Source organism: Sitophilus oryzae, unplaced genomic scaffold, assembly GCF_002938485.1.
Source record: "Sitophilus oryzae breed Bouriz unplaced genomic scaffold, Soryzae_2.0 scaffold_1974_pilon_pilon, whole genome shotgun sequence".
Classification (NCBI taxonomy): Eukaryota; Metazoa; Arthropoda; class Insecta; order Coleoptera; family Curculionidae; genus Sitophilus; species Sitophilus oryzae.
Window position 1 is genome coordinate 3,018,677 of NW_022146695.1, and position 23,653 is coordinate 3,042,329.

Below are 23,653 nucleotides of genomic sequence, written 5' to 3' on the forward strand. Positions count from 1 at the left end.
AAGTGACCGAAAACAATTGAATACGTCAGCCAATTCTAATTTATGTTTTATACAAACATACCCAATATCGCGTTTCTTTATCTGAAAAAATAAAAAAATTATACTTATGAGTCACTTTTCAGAAACATCCGGTGTATCAAAAATAATTTTAGAGAATAAAAAATAATAATAAACATATACGAATGACCGGTTTTTGAACACATTTACTTTAATGTTGATATTCATTCTCATATACATACAGGGTGAGTCTTAAATAAGTGCAAATATTTTTAAGGGTAGTATATTTCGACCCCAGAAACACGATTATTATTCGATTCGCGGTTTTTTCGCGAAAAAAAAAGTTTCAAATTTTGGAATTTTTTGGAATTTTTTTTTGAGTTTTTAGTCAAAAAACAATTTCTTGATAATATGGCAACATAGGTACTATATTAAATTTACAAGAAAGAAAACCCAGAAATGATCCAATGGTTCTCAAAATTTAAACAAAATTTTTTTTTTGGAAATTTTCAAAGTAAAGTAACTGGGTTATTTTGGACTTATTTGAAAAACGATAAAGAGAAAATACATTTTTTTATCGAGATCTACCAGCCCTGGAAATATTTGCACTTATTTAAGACTTACCCTGTATATCCTATTATTAATGATTTGGAGATCAAACTTCATTTAAAATTCAGTTTATTCTATCGTCAGTATGATACAGAGTGTAAATGAACGAAATGTTGGTTCATTTACACCTTTTATAATAATTCTACTACATTTTTTCTCGATTTATCACATCATTTGAACATCGTTAGTTCTCTTTTTTTCAGTCTTCTTAGCTCTAGATCTCATTTCATATATTTCCGCTTCTTCAACAGTTTCAGGCAGTTTGCAATCTAAAGTTTCCGGTAGTTTTAAGCACAGAAGTGCACCAATAAGTGGTACTACGCCAAAAATAAGAGGAGGAATCCATTGTTCTATAGTTACCAAGGAGGCTACAAAAGGTGCCACCATCGAACCTAAAATACAATAGAATAAATAATTAGTTTGTATACAAAGTATTAATAACTTGTAACAATTCAATCAAATGTCAAAAAAAAGAACTGGAAGGGAGAAACATTTGCCCAGCGGTTAAAAGAGCATACCATAACGTCTACTGATGCTTCAAAAACCGAAGCAGGAATAGAAGTATTTAGGCAGAAAACTAAATACTTTGAACAAATGGGCACATATGGTAATCGCAAAACAATTTCCGATGCACGTGTTGCATTGCTGCCAGATTGTGATGAATTTATGGGATGAATCTTAATTTAAAAGTGACAAACAATAGATATATTTATTATATCATTTTTTAAATATTTTTACGTTTCATTTTTAATTTAATAACTAATATTTTAGTAATTAATTGATTTATTTGTTTTATAGCTTATTTTACTATTAGATATTGGCAAAAACTAGTCCATTATGAAGATTATTGTAAGCGTTATTATGGGTTATTTATTTATTTATTGATATACAACGCGGCATAAGTAGTAATAACAAGAAAGAGGGTGCTAATGCATAAACTGGTATAGTAATAATCACAAAATTTAATAAAAACTAATGTAGAAATAACTTCGAAAGTGGTGTAAAGTGCTTATCAATCAAACTTACTTCTCTGACTGCAGTCAAGGGTAATAAAGGGACAAAGGGCCTTTATTGTCACGTTCTCGTTCAAAATAGTTTATCAGGGAAGCTATAAGCTCTTTACTGTTTAAATGCTTCGGCATAGTTTCAACACACAATTTCAAGAAATGCAATACAAAAACTTCGAAAATTTAGTTCTTAAAAGAAGTGTTTGTGCTTAATAGTACAATTTTTAAAAAATACTATGAAAATAGGCCAAAAAATGGCGAATTACTCAATAAGATTCAACAACAGCACGATATTATACAAAATAATGACTGACATTGGGATAATTGTCAAATAATAAAGGACAACCTTGCTAAAAACGGCGCAATGTGACCAACATAGCGATAATAAAATTCGGTTTAAACCTTTGAATAAGAAGACTAAGGAAGGAGCATTATGCTATCCATGTATTCATGCATGGTGGGCGGAAAAAGGACTCTAGGGTGGGGATCCTCGACAGTTCTGTTTGACGATTCATTTGACACATTTGAATTTGATTTGAAATTTTGTGGATTTGTCAGTCTTTACGGAGCTTATTTTATGTTATTTATTATTTATTCTACTACTGATAGTTGTATAAAGGTAGTAAATCTAGATGGAAATTTGGTAGAACTTAAATTAACAGTGACACTATCGCGATTTATCGAAAAAGACTCTAAAATAGTTGGTTGTGTAGCGTGCGGTAGATCTCGGCAAAAATTGAGTAAAATAATGGAACAACTTTTCGCTAGTAAGTGACTATATAATATACATACGTGTAGTAAACCGATCATTTATGAAATTCACTTAAATTAACTAAATTACATATTTTTCTTGCAATTTAGCTTTTATTTACTACTTGTCAAAGATCAGATGTCAAAGAATTTTGATACGTTAATTTGACTTACCTGCTACAGTAGCGTATCGGATATTTGTGTTAATAAATACTTATTATAACCCTTGTTATAACTTATCTATTTTTATTAGAATTATATATTTTTATAACAATTTTAATAACTACCAACATTTATTCACAACGTAAAATAAAACAACAAATTATTGAGTCTACCCCACGTCTACCCTACATCATAGTTTTACATTTTTTAAATAAAATTAGAACGGCACTGATAAACCGGAATTTAAGTCGGCCATATTTGAGGCCCATCGCGGTGTACCTAAGATTTTTGATATGCTCCTTCCTTAGTCTTCTTATTCAAAGGTTTAAAATAATTTTTGCAGCTTTAATCTAAATAAAATATCTGTTACAATCATTTGCTCTATAAAGTAAAATGAAGAGCTGCTCGGTATATTAAATAAATCGATGTACTTAAACAGCCGTTAAACGGTAGCCTAGTAAAATGCCGTTAATAGATATTGTGACGTCGTTCATGTCGGCGGAAAGTAATGCCTAGCCTTAAGCATTTTGCAAGAGCACCTGTGGGTCAGTGGCTGAGGCTATCGCTTCGTAAGCGAATGGTCCGTGGTTCAAATCTCACGCCGACCAAGACTCTTTTATATTTTTTTTGCTTATAACGTGATCTTATTGCATTGGTTTCACTCTTTTTGGTTGGATTGGTTTAGTTATTTGGCGGGTTGGTTAGCGTGGTTATTTGGAGGGTGTTAATTCATTGGTTAGTTGGTTATTTGGTGGGGTTGGTTGATTTTTACTAATTTATATTTGTTTTTTATATTTTTTATCAGTGTCGAGGTTAGTTGCGTTGGTTAACTTGGTTATTTGGTGGGGTGGATAGCGTTGGTTAGTCCTTATAAAATTCCTATATTTCATAAAGCCGTCAAATGCGTCACATCAACGACGTCATACTTATTAACGGCATTTTATTAAGCTACCGTTTAACGGCAGTTTAAGTACAGCCTAAATAAATTATACCACAAATTTAAACGGTTTTGCCAAAATTTCATTTGGTCAGTTTTATAGACATTATTGTCAATGTCGATATGATTGATGACGTGCATCGGAAAATGTTTTGCGATTATAATACCCCACCATCATTCAGGCAGGAATCTATGCTATCGAAAGATGCGTACAATTTATCTTAGATAGGAACTATCGAAAACAGGAAATAGCCATCCGATAACCAAGCAGCACTAAACGCGATCAACTCAGTAACCAGCAATTCGAAGTTGATCAAAGAATGGGAATGGGAATCCTCCAACAGTCTAAGACAGACGAAGAAATTTCTCAGGACTTACAATTGAGAAAAATGAAAGATTTTCATTGAGTTAAATAAGAAAAATCTTCGGTTTGTCACGGGGTTTTTGACAGTCTGTTTGTTGTTTGTTTAGTTGTTACTATTGTGATCTGTACAGAATATTTACCTATTCTAGCGCTCATAGATGACGTTCCCACACCAACATTTCGTAGCATCGTTGGAAATAATTCTCCTGAGTAAATGTAAACAGTTGGAAATGCCAGAGCCAATCCAAACATTCCTAAAACAAGCATAAAAGATCTGCAAAAAACTACACATCACAAAAGAATACTAGGGGAAAGTAGCCTAAACAGTAACGTTTTGCACAAAAGTAAATTTAGATTGAGATACAAAAACAGAATTTTATAAAAAGGTTATTACTGGATGCCTTACTTGGCTTACTAAATATACCACACGGTGTCTTGCCATTGCATTGGTACGATTTTGAAGCTGGTATGGTATAGGCGACTTTTTCCTAATATATACAGGGTGAGTCTTAAATAAGTGCAAATATTTTTACAGGGCTGACAGATCTCGATAAAAGAAACATTGCCTGAAACATTTTCTCTTTGCCGTTGTTCAAATAAGTTTAAAATAACCGAGTTATTTTGCTTTAAAAAAATTGCATTTATTTAACTCACCCTTACTAATAAATGAATGCAAGTTCAACAAATAATAGTTTTATTATCTAAAATAGCCGTAGATTGGTATTTTTTAAAAATTACAAAAATATACAGGGTGCTTCAAAAAACATGTGCTATCTCTCGTGGGGAGATTTCTCGCGTAAAAATAAGAATTAGGTGTTTAGTAGCTACCGGGGGTTAAAGTCTTCATTTTTTTTTCGATTTATTATAATTTTCTTCCATGTGCTTTTAGCGATTCGAATGAAATTTTGAAGATAAAAGCCTACTATAAATCCTACATATTTTCGTGCTAAACTGTCGAGAGATTCACCAGTGATGTGAATATAGGTTATCACTGGAATATTTTTATAAAAAGAACACATGTCCGCCACTGACATAATAATAATTATTTATTTAATCTAATTTAATACCAAATTTAAAAAAATAGGGCTAAAAATAAAAAAATATAACATTTTAAACTTGGTCAAAAGTGTTTCAGTAGCGTTTTTTTTTTCAACTAAGTCTTCACACTTCCATGTGCCTAATACCTTAGTCCCTTTATTTTCAAACCTCCGGTTTATTCTTTAAACTGTTAACTTATTCGGTATAGGCAATGAGGTTATAAGGGGGGGAGGCGACATAAGCTATCGAGAAATGTACCCAGTTACGCCATATTGGGCAATTTTGACAGTTCAGTTTTTGAGGTTAAGTGCGTTGCTGCGAGTGTTTTTTTAATTTTCCAAGACTATTTTTGTGTTTTTATTTGAATATTTGGACTTTCCGAACATGTCTTCGTGTGCTGTAAGTAGTTGTTGCAGTCGACAACGTGTAGAGAGGAAGAAATCCACTGAAATTGCATTTCACAGGTAAGTGTAAACATAATACAGGACCTGATTAAATTATTTTCGTATTTTCCATTTAACAAGTTATGCGTTTATTAATTAAATATTAAGTGTTTCTATATTGATAAAGTGTTTAGTTATTTAATACTTTGTTAGAGGCAATTAAGTAATTAAAACATGCCTCGACTTCTATTCTTGTAAAAAAAATTCTTAAAAAAAATACTCTTGTAAAAAAAACAATATCTGTTATTTTTACTACATATACTTTTTTTGACAGGAAAGAGTATTTTGCTAGGCCAAATTTAAAAGTTTTCTTTTAACTACGGTTTATTTTTCTATTTTTACAATAAGATTTTGTACTTAAACATTTATTTACATTCCTTTTTCGCATCTGCTAGCATATACTATGTACAAACTTTATATAGTATAGCTTTAATTTTTAGATAAATATTATAAAATCAACAAAGTAAATTTACTTTTTGCAGATAAAGTCTTAACGACTTATATTTATTGATAAACATTTATTATTCTAATAAAATTTTATATCAGAACATTTTAAATTTAGTACGTAGTATATAAATTTTGCTCTCTTTAGAAAATTTTTATCAAATAAATATTATATTAAATCTGATTTTTAGGTTTCATAAATCCCATCCGTCGAGAAGCTTAGGTGAAGTTTCTGAACAGGAGAAACTGGCAAGCTACATCAGGTAGTGTTCTATGCTCGAAACATTTTTCTGATAGCTGTTTTGACAGAACATCTCAATAAAATATCTCAAATAAATAATTATTTCCTAAGATTTCTAAATTTTAATGATTATCAAAATGTTAATTATGGTAAATCAGTAATCATGTTTAATTATTTTCCGCTTTTTTTCTATTTTTTTTTTAAATGTTAAGGTTATTATTGTTAGATACATCAATAAAAACAAGGCAATTAGTTTAAGACATACTAGCAACAAAACAGTGTTATTTAGTGAGCAATAAAATTTAATTTATTTAATGTGTATTATTTTTTTGTGTTTCCTCGTTAAATATACATAGTATATAGTCATTAAAATTAATCTTGTAATTTATATTTTTGAAAAAATTGTAGGTTTTGTAGTTGTTTTGATTAATTAATTTTTTATTTAAAAAAGTTGAGGTCGTTATATTGTGTAAAATAAAATTTTTCAAAAAAGTTTCTGTAATCCGGCCCTGCTAATGCCGCCATATTGGTGCTGGCTTAAGCCACGCAGTGTTACCATAGTGTTACCATCAGGTGGACGACACTTCTTATGGGAGAACTGGCAATGGTTGAAAACTTGACTACAAGCCATTTTCTAGGAATCTTCCTTACCGATAAATTATTGACAAGAGTGACAGATAAAGCCTTGACGTTCTTTCAGTATTCCAGTTCATCTCTTTTTCTTTCTAAAGTGTGCGTTGAAAGGAGACAAAAACAATTTTTGGTGACCCATAATTTGTTATTCGAACACCACTTTTCTCCTTGTCGGGTCGTTGACGTTGACTTGTCGCCATTTTATTTCTTTTGTTTACACGCTGCATTTTGCTTTGCAAATTTAATACATAAATTATTTAGGCAAATATATAGGTTTTTAATAAAACTCCTCGGACTAACGTGTAGGTAAGTGTTGATAATTTTTTTTTCATCTTAACATGCTCATTGTCGTTCTCCTGATTTTAGGTGACAGAAAAGGATCATCAAATCAAATTGAATTTTATATTTTCCTTCCTATTTATCCTTCCTAAATATCAACGAGATGAGCCATCGGAAGAAAGGGACCATAGTACAAAACAGAAAGGTGATCTTTTTTCTTTCCACTTCGGATATTGAAATTATTATATACTGTAGTCGTGTTCGGCATTATGCTCTGAGAAATATAGATAAACAAAGAACAACAGATATAAAGCATCCCAGAGGAAAAGAGAGGCAATACCTGTATGTACTCTCTCTGATATTTGTGAAAGTTACAGCAAAGTATTGTTGTAAATGTCATCTTTTTGATCGACCTGAAAACTTCGAGCAAAAAGATGACACTTTCAACAATACCCTGACAGATATCAGAGACGATACAGGTTTTTCCTCTCTTTTCCCCTGGAATACTTTTAATTTATTATTCTTTGTTTATCTAGATTTCTCAGAGCACTATGAACGAACTCAGCTTGTATGTTTGAAATAATCGTCCAGTTGGCTTAAAAATGATGATCGAAGACATTTCCCATATAATTTTACTTTCAAAATTATGATATATCTTTTATTTCTAAGCCATCTATGACGCCATTTTTTTCAGTTTTGTTATAATTAATTTTGTCTCTTGATCTACTTGTAACATTATTCTTTTAATTTTATTAATTTATTGTGGTGAAATTAATTTCTGTTGTATATTTGATATTGATATTAAACATATTTTTAAAAAATGGTGTATTTTTTGTGTATGTCATAATTAAAAATAAATGAAGAAATAAAATTTTTATTTTTTTAAACTTCCCGCCATACGTGACAATTTAGTCCGTAGTTCCTACAAGCGAAATTGGGGGCGCTAGTAGCAGTAGACTTGTCAACAGTGTCAAATTTAAACGTCAATTTCACTTTCCAATATTTAGCAAGGTGTTCGCACTTCTTCTTGTGTATGTGTTTTGTGGTTACCATTTTTCGCAAGCACTTTAAATTTTGATGCTATGAGCATTTAAAAAAGCATTTTTAAATGCTCATAGCGTCTCCCTGTATATAACCTCATTGGGTATAGGCAATGACTAAAGAATATAAGGACATGTAACGCCCCTATACGGGCTACAGCAGACTTTGTCACCTTTTTTTTGTTTTGGTGGCAAACAATGAGTCATCATTTGGACACCAGCGACAATTTTAGCTATTTTTAAATCGTAGTTTGTGTGTAGTAAACTTTGTATAAACTTTATTACAATGGTGATTAGTTGTTCAGCTTTCAAGTGTAAAAGCAGCAGCGATAAGAAAAAGCCAGGAGTTACGTTTCATAGGTAAATAAACAGTTCACTCCAACTTTTTAGCGTTTTCTTATTGAATTCGATAATTATTCTTCCATTTCAATTAACATCTATATGTACTTGATATGTGCTATACGTCGATACTAGTTTTGTACCTTTTGTTAACATTTTAATACGTTTTTTTCGTAATTAATTAGGATGATACACCATAGGCGTAGTCAAAACAATTATCAAAAAATATAAATATTGCTTCAAACAGCTAGGTTAAGAAAAATATGTGCCACGGCACTGTTTGGTGACATCGTCACAATTTGCTCTCGGGTGTTATTTGTCCTTGGATTCTTTAGTCATTGGGTATAGGCTTTCCACTGAGCTGCTAACATATTATCTAACACAGCGGGAATATTATTTACAGTAAAATGCCGTTTAACCGTCGTAACTTTTTTAGAAGTTGCGAAATTCATAATTACTTTTTACAAAATCACTCTGTTTGGTACCATCAAATTTTTGTGAACAACATCGAATTTGACAATGACACAATCACATTTTTGCTGGTATTTTAATTGTAGCTTTTTCTGGACCGTATTATAAATTTTACTAATTTGAAGGTAGATTTTTCAAATAACTTTTAAATGACTATTCCAAATGAAACAAAATTCTACACAAAAGTACAACTTTAACGCCTCTTCAAAAAAATGTAGTATAACTTTAGCATAAATCTGAGGAGATAATATTTGACCTTTTCAAAATTTACATCGTATTTCCTATGTCCCATGTTCCGATACACCACACTGTATTATCAAATTGTTTTTCTTATAATCTTACCAGCTGTGCTTAGAGCCGGTTTAATCCAGGTGGGATGTGCTGGTACGATTCCAATCAAAATCATAGATATCCCTGATATAAGATTTGCACAAATTAAAGTTGCTTTGCGACCCCATGCCTTGGTCGACCAGCAGGCAAAGAGGGTGGACGGTATTTGGACTACCGCTGACAAGACGACGTTTAAGAAAATATTGCCTGAAAGAAAAATCAACTCAATCATGGTTACAATATTTTATTACAAAAAATTTCTCTATATTTTTAAAGTGACTGAGAAAAATATATTTGAAACTTTTTAAAAAAACTTCTTAAAATGGGGGAAATTGTTCATTTTTTCATAGACCAGATTATTTTTTCATAGTAATTTTTTTATCTTTCATTACTCGAAAAAGAAATGTTCTATTAAAAATAAACAATTTGGTTCAGTTTAACAAAGTTCTTCAAAAAGTCCCAAGAACATTTTTCTGTAAAATAAAATGTAGTTTGTTATTTTTCATTTTTATAAAATTTACAAAATAGAATTTTTACCAACCTGCGAGTTGTCCAATAAACTGAGACACTCCGAAAAAACACAGTCCGCACACTATCCAGTTAAAACAGATGGCGATGGTGTACATTCGCATTATAGGTGTCCTGATTAAGTCCATTATATTTCCCTTGTGTTTCTTGGTCTCATCCATCTGAGCCTTTTGCTGCACAAAATACTTGTCTACGTCATTTTTGATGTTTTTCGTGGGTAAGCCGTTATGTTTTGCCGCGTTTTCCAGTACCGCCACTGCCCTTTCTTTTTGACCATCTGTAACAAGGAAAAAATATCTACAGGGTGAGTGATTATACAGTGAGTGACTCATTTAAATTGGAGCTATTCTGTAATGGTGATATGTTCTAAACTAACGATAGTAAAAACCACAAACCGATCGAAAAAAACGGCGTCAAAGACGACTTGGGAATGATATTCGATGAGAATTTTGGTGAGGTAAAGCTGTAGACGTCCCGCCATTAAAAAATAAAAAAAGACCGGGCTCTTCTTTATTTCCTAACGGCGCTTGTATAGTTTTAAATTCGAGATAAAATATATTTTTTTTGGAAATATATTTGGGTCTGAAAACGTTCTATTCTTTTTCAATCTTTCTATAATGTGCGTCAATTTTCTGCTTTGTTTTCAAGCTTTATGTCAATTTTTAACAAATGATGTCTAGAGATTGACCTCGCTAAAATTATCATCGATCGTCAATCCCCAGCCGTCTTTCACGCCATTTTTTATCATACGGTATAATAGTGTTATTCTACAGTAATAATTCTAAATACCATACATATACAGGGTGGTCCTAACTGTATTCCAGAAACTTTAGCAGTATATTCCGCAGATAAAAATAAATAAAAAAGTTCGTATAAATGTATGTCCTAAAATGCTTAGTTTCAGAGATACAGGGTGTAGAAGTTTCATTTATATTCCGATTTACTCCAAATAATTTCTGAAACAACGTCAATATTTGGATGAAAATTGGTGTTTGGTAGTTTTTTGACATGCGAAATTTGATTTTGGTAACAATATGACTCCTACTAGTAAAGGGCGCCACCTATATGTGTTTTAACTGTTTTGAAGCGTAATAACTTTTTGTCCGTACCAGTATAAAACTACCGAGCTAAAAAATATACATCTCTGTGACTTTTTACGTAAAAAATATCTCTTTGTAAAAATCGCTAGGAGCAACCGTTCTTAAGATATTTAGAATGAAAATAGTAAATACATGTCATTATTGACGAAAAATAAACACGTTGAGTAGATAGTTATTTCACTGAAATAATAAATTTGGGAAATTTTTATTTTTTAAATTTAATCATAAATTTTTCTGCAAAAAATGATGATAAAACAGCTTCTGTTTAACATTTGGCACAAAAACATTTCAAATTTATGATTTGAGTCTAATAACTATTTAGTCAACATGTTTAATTTATGTCAATAATGACAGGTATTGATAGTTTCTATTCCAAATATCTCGAAAACCATTACTCGTAGCGGTTTTTACCAAGAGACCTTTTTCACGTAAAAAACGCCGTAAATGTATATTTTTTTACTCAGTAGTTTTATACAGGTACAGACAAAAAGTTATTACTCTTCAAACCAGTTAAAAATATGTAGGTGGCGCCCTCTACTAGTAGGAGTCATATTGACATCAAAATCCAATTTCTCATGTTAAAAAACTCTCAGACACAAATTTTCCCCCAAATATTGACGTTACTTCAGAAATTATTTGGAAAAAATCGAAATAAAAATGAAACTTCTACACCCTGTATCTCCGAAACTAAGCATTTTAGGACATACATTTATACGAACTTTTTTACTTATTTTTATGTGCAGAATATGTTGCCGAAGTTTCCGGAGTACAATTCGGACCACCCTGTATATTGTCACTTTTTACTTAATTTAACAAAACTAGATCTTATATGTTTATATACTATTTCAAATCTTAAACTCTATATTTTATATAGGAAATAAACACAGTTTCTACTTATACTATATTTTAATTTTCTATTTACTAAAAATGGCGTTATAATTGTTACAGTAATAACATCTTCGCACGAGTTGTGGTTTACATTTATTCTATTAAAATTCACATCTCAAAATCCTTGACTTCGAAACTGGTTGAAAAACAACTGTACCACTTATTAAAAAATACGTTTTTAGAAAAAAATCTAATTTATATACAGCAGGAAAAACTAATTATATATATTTTTGTAATTAATAGCATTTTTCTGCAAACATCACTATTAAACATTGCGAACTTAATATATACCAAATGCATTATTACGTACACAGCTTTATAGAATATTTAAAAAAACCAAAACAAGGAAAATTATAAAAAACATCACTTTTTACAGGGTGTCCCATTTTCGTGTGATTTACAGAGTTTTAGATAACACGCTGTCAATCAGAGTTACATATTGATATTTCTAATGCACTTATGCAATAATTTTACTGAGAGGAACTAGCGTGGAATAGTTTTGTTTGAAATGTTTTGATTGCCTAATTAATTTAAACTGACTTTTTTTCGTTAAAAACTTAAATAATGAACTTTTTACATTCTTCATGCAAATAAGTATAGAGTATATTATATTTTTAGAAAGCTTATATCAAAGCAAATAAAATTAAAACAAATAATTTACAGGGTATCCTTTTAAAAAAAAGTTTGGGTCATATTTAAAGAATGACAGTTTTCTGCGAAAATTCGCTTTCGACACAAATTACCTATAACAGATGCGAAAGAAAGCGACTGCATTGGAAACCGTTTGGCAAACCCGACACGCCTATTGAGTGGTGTAAATACACCAGTCGTTTAGTCCGGAAACCCATGTTGTGTCGTCTTCGCTTGCTGGAGTGCCATAGTGCGTGGTTATATGTTTCTTTTTAAAAACGCGTGTAGGATTTTTGTTGAACTTTTGAACTTTTATTTCCAAGTTTTGGTAATTTGTATATCTTATTTAAAATGGGATATAAATGTGTTTATTTATAAGGAAAAAAAAGATATTTATAGTATAAAAAAGTAATTTATTTAACAAAATTTTATTAAAAATGTGACAAAATAGTTACCTTTCTATTGGTTCTATCCGTTCTATCGGACTTTTTTCGACTATATAAATCTTTATTTGTAAACTTTAATACATCAAATATTTTCAATCTAATAAATCATTTAATGATGTAAATAAGAGGAAATTTCTCACATGGATGGTCAAATTCAATAGTTTTCATTATATCAAACAGCCTCTGAGAAATGTTTTCAACTCAAAATGGATGCAGTTTGTTTATTCCATAATTCATGGCAAAAAGTTAGAACGACCTCTTTAGAAAAACTTTTATCAGGAAATTTACCAGATTATGACCCTGATGATCTCATTCCCCTAGCCAGTTGCAAAAGAAATTGCAGCAAGTAAAACATGGCTACCAAGACATTTTAAACATGTTGACGCAAATTGATGGAGAGATTCATACAAATGCTGACATGAATCCATGGGTTGAAAACTCTGAAAATATCGTAGAAGATGGTGATCTCGAACATGAAGTTATAGACGACGCCGACGAGACCAGCGATGAAGAAATCTATATCCAGTCAAAAAAAAATCAAGCACGTTGATGCAATAAAATTTTTTACACTGGGATTGCAGAGGGCTGAAGAGAATGATCTTAGTATTAACGATATTCTTGTCTTAAAAATATACAAGAGGAAGCTATAGTTAAGCATTCTTCAGTTAATGCACTTAAAAAACAAAGTAAAATCTCTGATTATTTTAAATAATGTAGCATGTATTTTATACTTTGGTGTCTATAGGATATATGTTTCTATTCACAACGAGTTTTGTTATAGAATATACTTATTCTTACTTAAATTATATTTGTTGAAGGTTCTGCTAATAAAAATGTTTTATTTTATTCGTTTTTTTAAATATATGTCTATAAAAAATGCAAATCGCAATAATCCGATTTTTTTTTATTAATCCGGATTAACCTGTGCTTTAATTGATCCGGATTATCGAGTCAATTAAAGTTTACAAATAAAGATTTATATAGTCAAAAAAGTCCGATAGAACCAATAGAAAAGTAACTATTTTGTCACATCTTTAATTAAATTTTGTTAAATTTTTTATACTATAAATATCTTTTTTTTCCTAATCTCCTACGAACTGATATAATATGACGAGCAATCTATTAAATTACTGTGAGATTATATGCCTCGATAACATATTGGTGCAGATTATATTTTCACCCAAATAAATAATAACCCAAACTATACATTGATGCGGATTGTCTATGAACTCTTTCTGAAGATCACAGAAACTGAACGCGTAATTCGGTGTTCTTTCGCATCTGTTATAGGTAATTTGTGCCACTGATTTCTACGTGAAAAAATCTATCGGACTCAGTTTTCACCTTTTCGATAAGTTATAACTAAGATATTAAGGGGAGTCGAAAAAGGAACAATTTCCAATTCGCCCTGTATTTAAGAAACTAAGAGAGTTAAGACAAATTTGTGTTTAGCATATTTAGTTTCATAAAAAGAGTAAAAGCACATGTAAAAAACGCCATCTTGGTACCTCTACCCATAAACGAGCAATCCTGGAAACACACATGAAAATAGGACACCCTGTGGGACACCAGATCAATTATTTAGATATTTGGTTTGATAGTTTGATGAAAGATAGACCTCAGAGAAATTTTCTGTACATATAATTGGTAATGTTGCTATATTTCACTGCAATTGAATACATATTATTTATAACATATGTAGGTAAAATTTAACGATAAAGAACAGTACAACTTATCACAGTATAGTATTAAACCAATAATAACTTTAATAATACCGGGTGCGTCTGAAAAGTGGCTCACCCCTATAACTTTTTTACTTTTTCAGTTAAAAATAACGAGATTTGGTATATCAGTATATGACATCAATTGGGACTGATTGACGTATTCAATTCTTTTCAGTCGCTTCCTATTTCACCGGAACAACACAAGTTGACTACAACTTTCGATTTTTAAATCGCACCCTCGATATTTTTTGCTTTATTCGATAGAAAATAACACTCTGAATAGAATGACATATCATATGTCAACTTTTGACATTTGCGCATATGGTTTATTTGAAATTATAACGTGCGGTTCATAACGAAAAGTTAACTGAAATACCAAGTGTGTGGTATCAAATTATTCGTAAAAAAATGCTTTTTTTAAATATGCTAGTGAGCCACCCTCGTTCCATTTGAAAAAATTGAGATATGATTAAAAATACGATTTAGGCATCTTTTAACCGGTCAAGACAAGACACTAAAAACATTAGATTATCAAATCTATTTTTCCAAGGCTCCTTGATTAAAAATTAGTGTTTTTAATATAGCCATTGCACTCTAGATTGAAATATAAAATACGATTTTTTATTAAGCGAAAATGTCAAAAGTTGACGTATGACATGTCTTTCTATTCAGAACGTCATTGTCTATCGAATAAAGTAAAAAAATACCGAGAGTGCCATTTGAAAATCAAAAGTTGTAGTTATTTCCGGTGAAACAGGAAGTGACCAAAAACTATTGAATATGTCAATCAATCCTAATTTATGTCATATACTAATATACCAAATCTCGTTTTTTTATCTGAAAAAATAAAAAAGTTATAGGGGGTGAGCTACTTTTGAGACGCACCCGGTATATCGTTATAAAAATATAATATACAGTGGGGGCCAAAAGTATGGAAACTTTTTTAATATGTCATTTATGCTGAGAAATTAAAATATGAAATAAAACGACTTATATAATCGTGACCTACAAATAATTTCCTACAAAACCTAATACATTTAAATAAAAAATTACAGCTATCAAAAAATATATAAAAAATTGTGAATATTTTCTTGGTTAAAAGTATGGAAACTTAAGAAGAATGTTTATTAAAATTCAAGATAATATAAAAATTACTAATATGTAGTGGAATATCCCTTTGAATTAATTACTTCTCTACATCTTCGTGGCATCGAATCGATCAATCTCGTACAATCTTTACTGGAAATGGCCGCCCATTCAGTTTTTAGCACTTCCCATAATTCATTTTTATTTGAAATAGAATGGCTTCGAATTTTGCTATCCAAATGTCCCATAAATTTTCTATGGGGTTAAGATCCGGAGACTGTGAGGGCCAATCCTTTAGTGGAACATTATGTTCATTTAACCAATTTTGAACAAACCGAGATTTGTGCTTGGGATCATTGTCTTGCTGGAGCAATCATCTGAGTGGCATTTCTTCATCAGCATGAGGCAGCATATTATTCTCCAATATGTCTTTGTACAAAAAACGGTCCATTATCCCATCAATTTTAACAAGAGGACCAACACCTGAGCGAGAAAAACACCCCCATGTTTTACTGTGGGCATCTGGGACTGTGGCTGTACCGTGTACCTTTTGGTCTTCGGACATAACGCGTCTCCCGTCACTACCAAACAGTTGAAACTTGCTTTCGTCGCTAAACAGTACAGTATTCCATTTCTGATAAGACCAGGTGAGATGATCTTGAGCAAATTTAAAGCGGGCCATCCTATTTTTCTTTGATATTAGTGATTTCTTCACCGCAACTCTTCCAAAAAGTCCCATGTCATCCAACCTTCTTCTCACCGTGCGTGCAGACACCGATATTCCCCTTTTACCATTTCTCGAGAAATGTCTGTGGATGTTTTTCTTGGATCTCCCATTGATATTCTCTTCATTACTTTCATTGTCCTGTTGCACAACTTTCTTGGTCTTCCTGACTTAAAAGCTGTTGAAACGTTCCCTGTTTTATTAAATTTACGAATTATTTTCGAAACGGTGCTTCTTAAAATGTTTAAATTTTTACTTATTTGAATTTGTTTATAACCGCTCTTGTATAATTCAACTATTTTATTTTTTAAATCCGTAGAGAAATATTTAGACTTGGGCATGATGTTTATATTTATCTGAAGTAAGTCGTACCGTTTATCAGCTTAAACTAAATAATTTTAATGTATTTATTTATGGTTTCCATACTTTTGGCCACAAGAAATCTATTGTTCTGCTACAAAAACTGCTAAACAGATTTTTTTCGCTGTGTAATTTTTGGAATACTTTTATTTGCTGATAAGCTGTTCATTTATATTCCTGAGAGTTTAAGCATAGCAATATTTTCTGTGATATTTTAAAAAGTAAAAAGTTTCCATACTTTTGGCCACCACTGTAGATACGAAGCTGTGCTTAATAATATCACAGCTTATTCATTAATAGCTGGTCAATTTTGCTTGTTTTTGAGTATCTGCGTTTTTCCTGCTGCGCCTATTCTCCTACACAGGCCAGCAGTAAAGCACATGTCACAATATTTTTTTTAAGTAAAGTTTCAATGGTGACACTGTTAGATACTAGACTTGTTACATAATATAAAATATGCAAATATGAGAGAATATCCGGGTAAATTAATAGGCTGTGATAATATGTTTTTTTTTAAATAATTTGTATTGTACTACTAATCCTGTTAAATTTCTACAAACAAAAAATTGTCTGGCTTCCTACTACTATATTTTTTGTAAGTTTAAGTTTTAATGGTATGATTTCATTGTTTAGTTACTATATATTTATTTGACAAACTATGATAAGACACCCACATTTATATAGGAACCTAAGACGGATTCTGAAGATTCGTGTACTTTGCAAGTACGCCAATATTTGCGTACTTGGCAAGTATACTATCTTTGTAAACAACATTTTTTGCAACAATAAGCTTGGCACGCACGCGACGCGACCAGTGACAAATAATTGCACAAGTAAACCGCTCACCATTGGGGTAACTAGGGGGGTGCCGGGCCTCCCCCCCCCAGGTACTGCTGGGCACCCCACAGAGTAATCTTGAATTATGACTCTTGGCTACGGATTAATTTTTATTTGCTTGTGATGTAGTAAAAATGAGGTTTTCTAGTTTTGTTTAGTTAATATTATTTTGTTGTGTTCAAAAAATTTGTTACGGGAACACGGCTTTGATAACCAAGTCTATGAAATTTATTGATAGAGTAATTCATGTAAAGGTTTTATTCAAAAATTGTGTTTTTTATAATCTTAATTTTTTAAAAAAACAAAAGCCCTAGGCCCCCCCTGGGCAACCCCACGCCCCCCACGGGCAACCTTACGCCCCCCACAGGCTCCCCCCAGGATGAATTGCTAGTTACGCTAATGCCGCTCACACGACATAACAAAAATGTTTATACAGGGTGTCCCATTTTGGTTGAAATCATATGGTACCTCCGTTAGTAGTGAAGATAGAAGGGTGAGGTTTGCACAAACCTGTGCCAGTTTTTTGTCAAACGGAAGATGCTATCAACAAAATTTTCATAGCCCTCTTCGTTTCTGAGCTACAGGGTCTTTTCGAAAATTTTGCAATTTGGGACAGCCCCCGTATCTCCGTTACTGTGGATGATATCGAGAAGGTGAAAACTGATTCTTGTAGAACTTTTTACGTAGATTACAGTGGCGTAGTCTGTTTTTTCTATGAAAAAAATATATTTTAAGAAAATATGAACTAAAGTTATGTTTTTTTCAAATGGAACACCCCTATATATTTATAAATTATATGATCCGCCTTACTATGAGCTTTCTCAAATATATATATATATATATATATATACTTATATATATATATATATATATATATATATATATATATAAGTATATATATATATATATATATATATATATATATATATATATATATATATATATATATATATATATATATCACTCTATATTTATTTTCACTATTTACTGCAATATTTAAAATATATTATTTTTTTATTAGTAGGCCGTGATAAATAACAAAATCAAAATGGTATTTACTAAAATAGACATACACATATTAAAATTTTATTTGGAATTGATATATTTTACTTTTGAACTGTTACCACTGAACCTCTGTATATATTTTTCTCTTTTTTATAACGGAATTTATTATAATGGGATGGGTTTGCAAATATCTATAAGCTTGCATTATTAAAGCATTTTCCAGATGTTCGACATCGTATTACTTGCCACGATAATATATTTCATATTTTTCAAAAATCCCCAAAATCAGAAATCGAGAACGGACAAATCCGGGAATCAGGGAAGCCATCATATGGGTACATTGGTTTTCATTGATTTGAGAAATAATAATTTAACAAAATTCTAATATTTTCAAAGTGAGAGGGAAACCCATCTTGCTGATGTATATTTAACGTAAATTAGCTAAAGGAATATCTAAAAGCTCCAGTTCGATAGCTTCCAAGATTTACAAATAGCGGTAGAGATTTAAGTTTCCCTAATATATAAACAATTAATTAGTGGCTCTCAAAATAAAACAAGAGACAGATCGCAGTATACTTTTATTAATTCTTCAGTTTCTTTTATTATCAATCATGGCCTACTAATAAATATGATCTTTTAATTTCGTTTGACAAAAAAGTGGCACAGGTTTGTTCAAACCGCACCTTTCTATCTTCACAAATAACGGAGATACCGTATGATTTCAACCAAAATGGGACACCCTGTACAAGTATACGAACTTTTCGAAAATGAGGAAAGTTTTTTTTTTATTTTTCAAAGACAAAGTGATAGTTTAACATATTTTATACGGTTTGTTCCAACACATGAAATTTGTTGCATACATACATTTGTACGCATGTGTCGACTTGAATAATTCTGTTACTTTACCAAAATTAAATGCGGGTTGGAACGAATCCAATTCAAATCTTAAATTTTAATTAATATGTTAGATATAATTTCGATATAAACTTTGAATTTTGTATTTTATTATATTTATTTACGGATTATTTAATACCATTTATTTTTAAGTTTCAAATCATCTTCAGTGGTATCCACAAATTATACTCAATGTCGCTGTCCTCTTCGTCATTCATCTTATTTAGTACAAAGATATAAAAACATTTATTTAAAATATGAACAAAAACGATAAATACCAAATAAAATTTGAGGAATCAGCAAATGAAAAACAGAAAATAGCCAAAAAAATCAAAGAAAAACAATAACGATTACAATAATGCCGGTACCCCATTAGCCAACACGCCATACCACGCCACGCGATGCCATACCCGCTTGCCTCTCTAGTCCCCCAGCTATCTACTTTTGTAGTTGATGTAGGGATGTCCCAAAAAGAAAATAAATCGATATTTTGAATCGATTCAACATCGGATATAACAAGATAGATCCAGAAAAAATCGGCAACAAAAGATTGATCCCCAAAAGATTGATTTAATAATATCGATATTCGATTCTGAATATATTGGTGTACTGGTATTATGATTAAAATTTAATATCGGTAGATATGGGTATCGATATTTCTAGTACTTTCGTAACCCTACTGATAACTTTTTTAACTCTAATAAAAATTTCAGTCGTGTTAACACGTGTTACTAAATGTGTACACTTGGTGTACACCCATTCCCACGTCGCAACACGTGGGATAGCGTGGCATGGCGTCGGGTGTTGGCTAATGGGGTCCTGGCTTAATTCTGGTTGGAACCAGGGCCGTTCCTGGCGAGCGTGCAGTGCGTGCACGCACGTAGGCGCAACATTTTGGGGGCGCAAAATCAAAGGGTCAATCAGTACTTTGTAACAAAAAACCGATACGCTTTCTTGCCAATAAACAAATACTTAAACCATCATAGGATAAAGTTTGCTTAGCGTCTTTTTTGCGTTGGCCGCACCGAATAAACAAGTCTAGGGCAATCTGTCGGCAACACAATTGATGTCATCTATTTATTTTTCATTTTATGGAAAGCACTGTTCATTAAAATGTTGTATCCTATCTTATAGGGCTTGTTTCTTTCTACAATTTCCTGTCTCACAATGTACTGTTTGTGTCGGGGAAGGGATCATAGTTGCATAGTTGTCGATTTTCGAAAGAAATCAGTACATGTATATTATTTCGTATATTTTTTATTTTATTGATTTTATGGAAAGCACTATTCATTAAAATGTTGTATCCTATGTTATAGGGCTTGTTTCTCTCTACAATTTCCTGTCTCACAATGTACTGTTTGTGTCTGGGAAGGGTTCATAGTTTCATAGTTGTCAATTTTCGAAAGAAATCAGTACATATTTCGTAGTTTATTTCGTATATTTTTCATTTTAATGATATACTATGGAAACAACTGTTTATTAAAATGTTGTATCCTATGTTATAGGGCTTCTTTCTCTCTACAATTTCCTGTCTCACAATGTACTGTTTGTGTCGGGGAAGGGATCATAGTTTCATAGTTGTCGATTTTCGAAAGAAATCAGTACATGTATATTATTTCGTATTTTTTTCATTTTATTGATTTTATGGAAAGCACTGTTCATTAAAATGTTGTATCCTATGTTATAGGGCTTGTTTCTCTACAATTTCCTGTCTCACAATGTACCGTTTGTGTCCGGGAAGAGTCCATAGTTACATAGTTGTCGATTTTCGAAAGTAATCAGTACATGTGTATTATTTCCGAATTTTAGTTTATTGTTTTTATGTATTTCATATAAAATGCGTCAGTTTTTTTCTTTAGGGTACTATTTTTGTTACTAAATATTTGTGGTTTTGTTTGTTTTATTTATTTAATAAATGTTTTTATACTTTAATTAGAATAGTTTTACATTCCCAATTACATATTGCTCGTTTGTCGCAGAATATAAATTCTTTAAATGTTTGAGATTAAGATTAAAATATATAATTGATTTAAAAAAGGACGCACCAAAGACTGCCAGATACCCCAGGAACGGGCCTGGTTGGAACGTTGGAACGCAAAAGTTGTCATTCGCTAAATGATTCTCTTGTTGGTGGACCGCATTTTCTCTACTGTGTATAAGTGTAATCACCGTACAACACCGTACCAACAACGGTTCTTTGTCATGTTGGAACAAACCCATAAAATAATCTAAAATTTAGTGTACATAAGAAATAAGTATAGTAGATAAATCATTAAAAACAAATTAATATAGCAATTCATGGAATCGCGGATTACTAGTAGTTGTAGTCGTTAAAATTAGTATTTATAATATACTTTTTAGAATTATTAGAAATGTTAGTTATGCACATACAATAAATAGTACCAAGAACGGTGTTTTTATCTTATATATACGACGCTGGAAATTTTCTAAAGGACATTTTGAGTCTATATGCAACTAAAATATCATATTTTGAAATAATTTATATAAGGCACATAATATACATTTCAAAAAAGTTTTAAATATAACTCTATATAACTAAGGCTAAATAGTAACAGCAGTTCTGATAATATTTCAACATTTTAGAAGACATTTTTTCTTATTTATAATAAATTATTCTGATCCTATTATTAAACATTTATGACCTCTAGAGATGTTTATCTTTGTTAAATGTCTTTTATTTTTAACAGTTGGAAATTTTTGAAATTAGTTTTGATATTTGTTTAGTTTATTCTATTTATTCTCTTTCAGTTGGTTTATAGTAATAATATATTGTGGTATATTGTTTTATTAGGAGTAAATATGACACTTTTTGTGACGAGGCTGTACGTTTGACATACAGCCGAGATACAAAAAGTAATTTTTACTCCAAATAGAACATGCTATTTTTTTCAAACGCCACAAATAACTTTTTAAACAATTTCAAACGTTCCAAATATTATAAAAAGATTTAAAAGTCATACCCTGTATGTAATTATATATCGAGAAACTATGGTTACGCTTGTTGACTTTGACACTTTATGTCAGTTTAATAATATATTTTCGTATTTTTATATTGTTTTTTATACCGGGTGCGTCTCAAAAGTGGGTCACCCCTATAAATTTTTTATTTTTTCAGACAAAACAACGATATTTGGTATGTTAGTATATGACATAAATTGGGATTGATTGACGTATTCAGTTGTTTTCGGTCACTTCCGGTTTCACCGGAAATGACTACATCTTTTGATTTTTAAATAGCACCCTTGGTATTTTTTTATTTTATTCGATAGAAAATGGCACTCTGAATCGAATGACATATCATATGTCAACTTTTGACATTTCGGCATATGGTTTATTTGAAATTGTAACATGTGGTTCATAACGACAATTTGACTCAAAATACCAAGTGTGTGGTATCAGATTATTCGTAAAAAATGCTTTTTCCAAATATGCTAATGAGCCAACCTCGTTCCAGTTGGAAAAATTGAGATATGATTAAAAACACGATTTGGGCATCTTTTAACCAGCCAGGACAAGACACTAAAAACATTAGACGATCAAATCTATTTTTCCAATGCTCCTTGATTAAAAATTAGTGTTTTTAACACAGCCATGGCACTCTAGATTGAAATTTAAAATAGAATTTGTTTTCGAGTGACTATGTCAAAAATTGACATATGATATGTCATTCGATTCAGAGTGTCATTTTCTATGGATTAAAGTAAAAAAATACCGAGGGTGCGATTTAAAAATCAAAAGTCGTAGTCATTTACGGTGACACCGGAAGTGACCGGAAACAATTGAATATGTCAATCAATCCTAATTTATGTGATATACTAACATACCAAATCTCGTTGTTTTATCTGAAAAAAATAAAAATATTATAGGGGTTAGCCACTTTTGAGACGCACCCGGTATTGTCAATCACGGTGGCAAAAAATAACACTTTTGTGACGATTGAAAAAAATCATTTCTTTTGAATTTTTAATACTAATTATTTCTGGTCTGGATAGAGATATTTGGGTGAAAATTGGTGTCTGGGAGTTTTTTGATATGAGAAATTTTATTTCGATGTCTCCTACTGTAGCGGGCGCCACCTACCTTTTTTTTAACTGCTTTGAAGAGTAATAACCTTTCACCCGTACCTGTAGAAAACTACTGAATGAAAAAAAATACATTTCCCCCGTGTTTTGCGTAAAGAAGGTCTCTTTCTACGAGTAACTATTGTTCTCGAGATATTTGGAATCGAAATATTCAATAGTTAACAAAAATCGAACATGTTGACTTAGACTGAAATCATAAATTTGAAATGTCTTTGTGCTAAAGGTTCAACAGAAACTGTTTTCC

The 23,653-nt window shown here is 31.2% G+C and overlaps 1 protein-coding gene across 1 annotated transcript in view; it reads right to left on the bottom strand.

Annotated features, from left to right (window-relative positions):
• Positions 1-658: 658 nt before the first annotated feature.
• LOC115883680 (organic cation transporter protein-like) overlaps positions 659-23,653 on the bottom strand; it is a 59,367-nt gene continuing 36,372 nt past the window's right edge. The window contains exons 6-9 of the mRNA XM_030902066.1: positions 9,626-9,889; positions 9,097-9,291; positions 3,967-4,080; positions 659-998 (exon numbers count right to left, since the gene is read on the bottom strand). Of these exons, the coding sequence (XP_030757926.1) occupies positions 772-998; positions 3,967-4,080; positions 9,097-9,291; positions 9,626-9,889 (800 nt within the window). The 3' untranslated portion in view covers positions 659-771. The remainder of the gene's footprint in view (positions 999-3,966; positions 4,081-9,096; positions 9,292-9,625; positions 9,890-23,653) is intronic.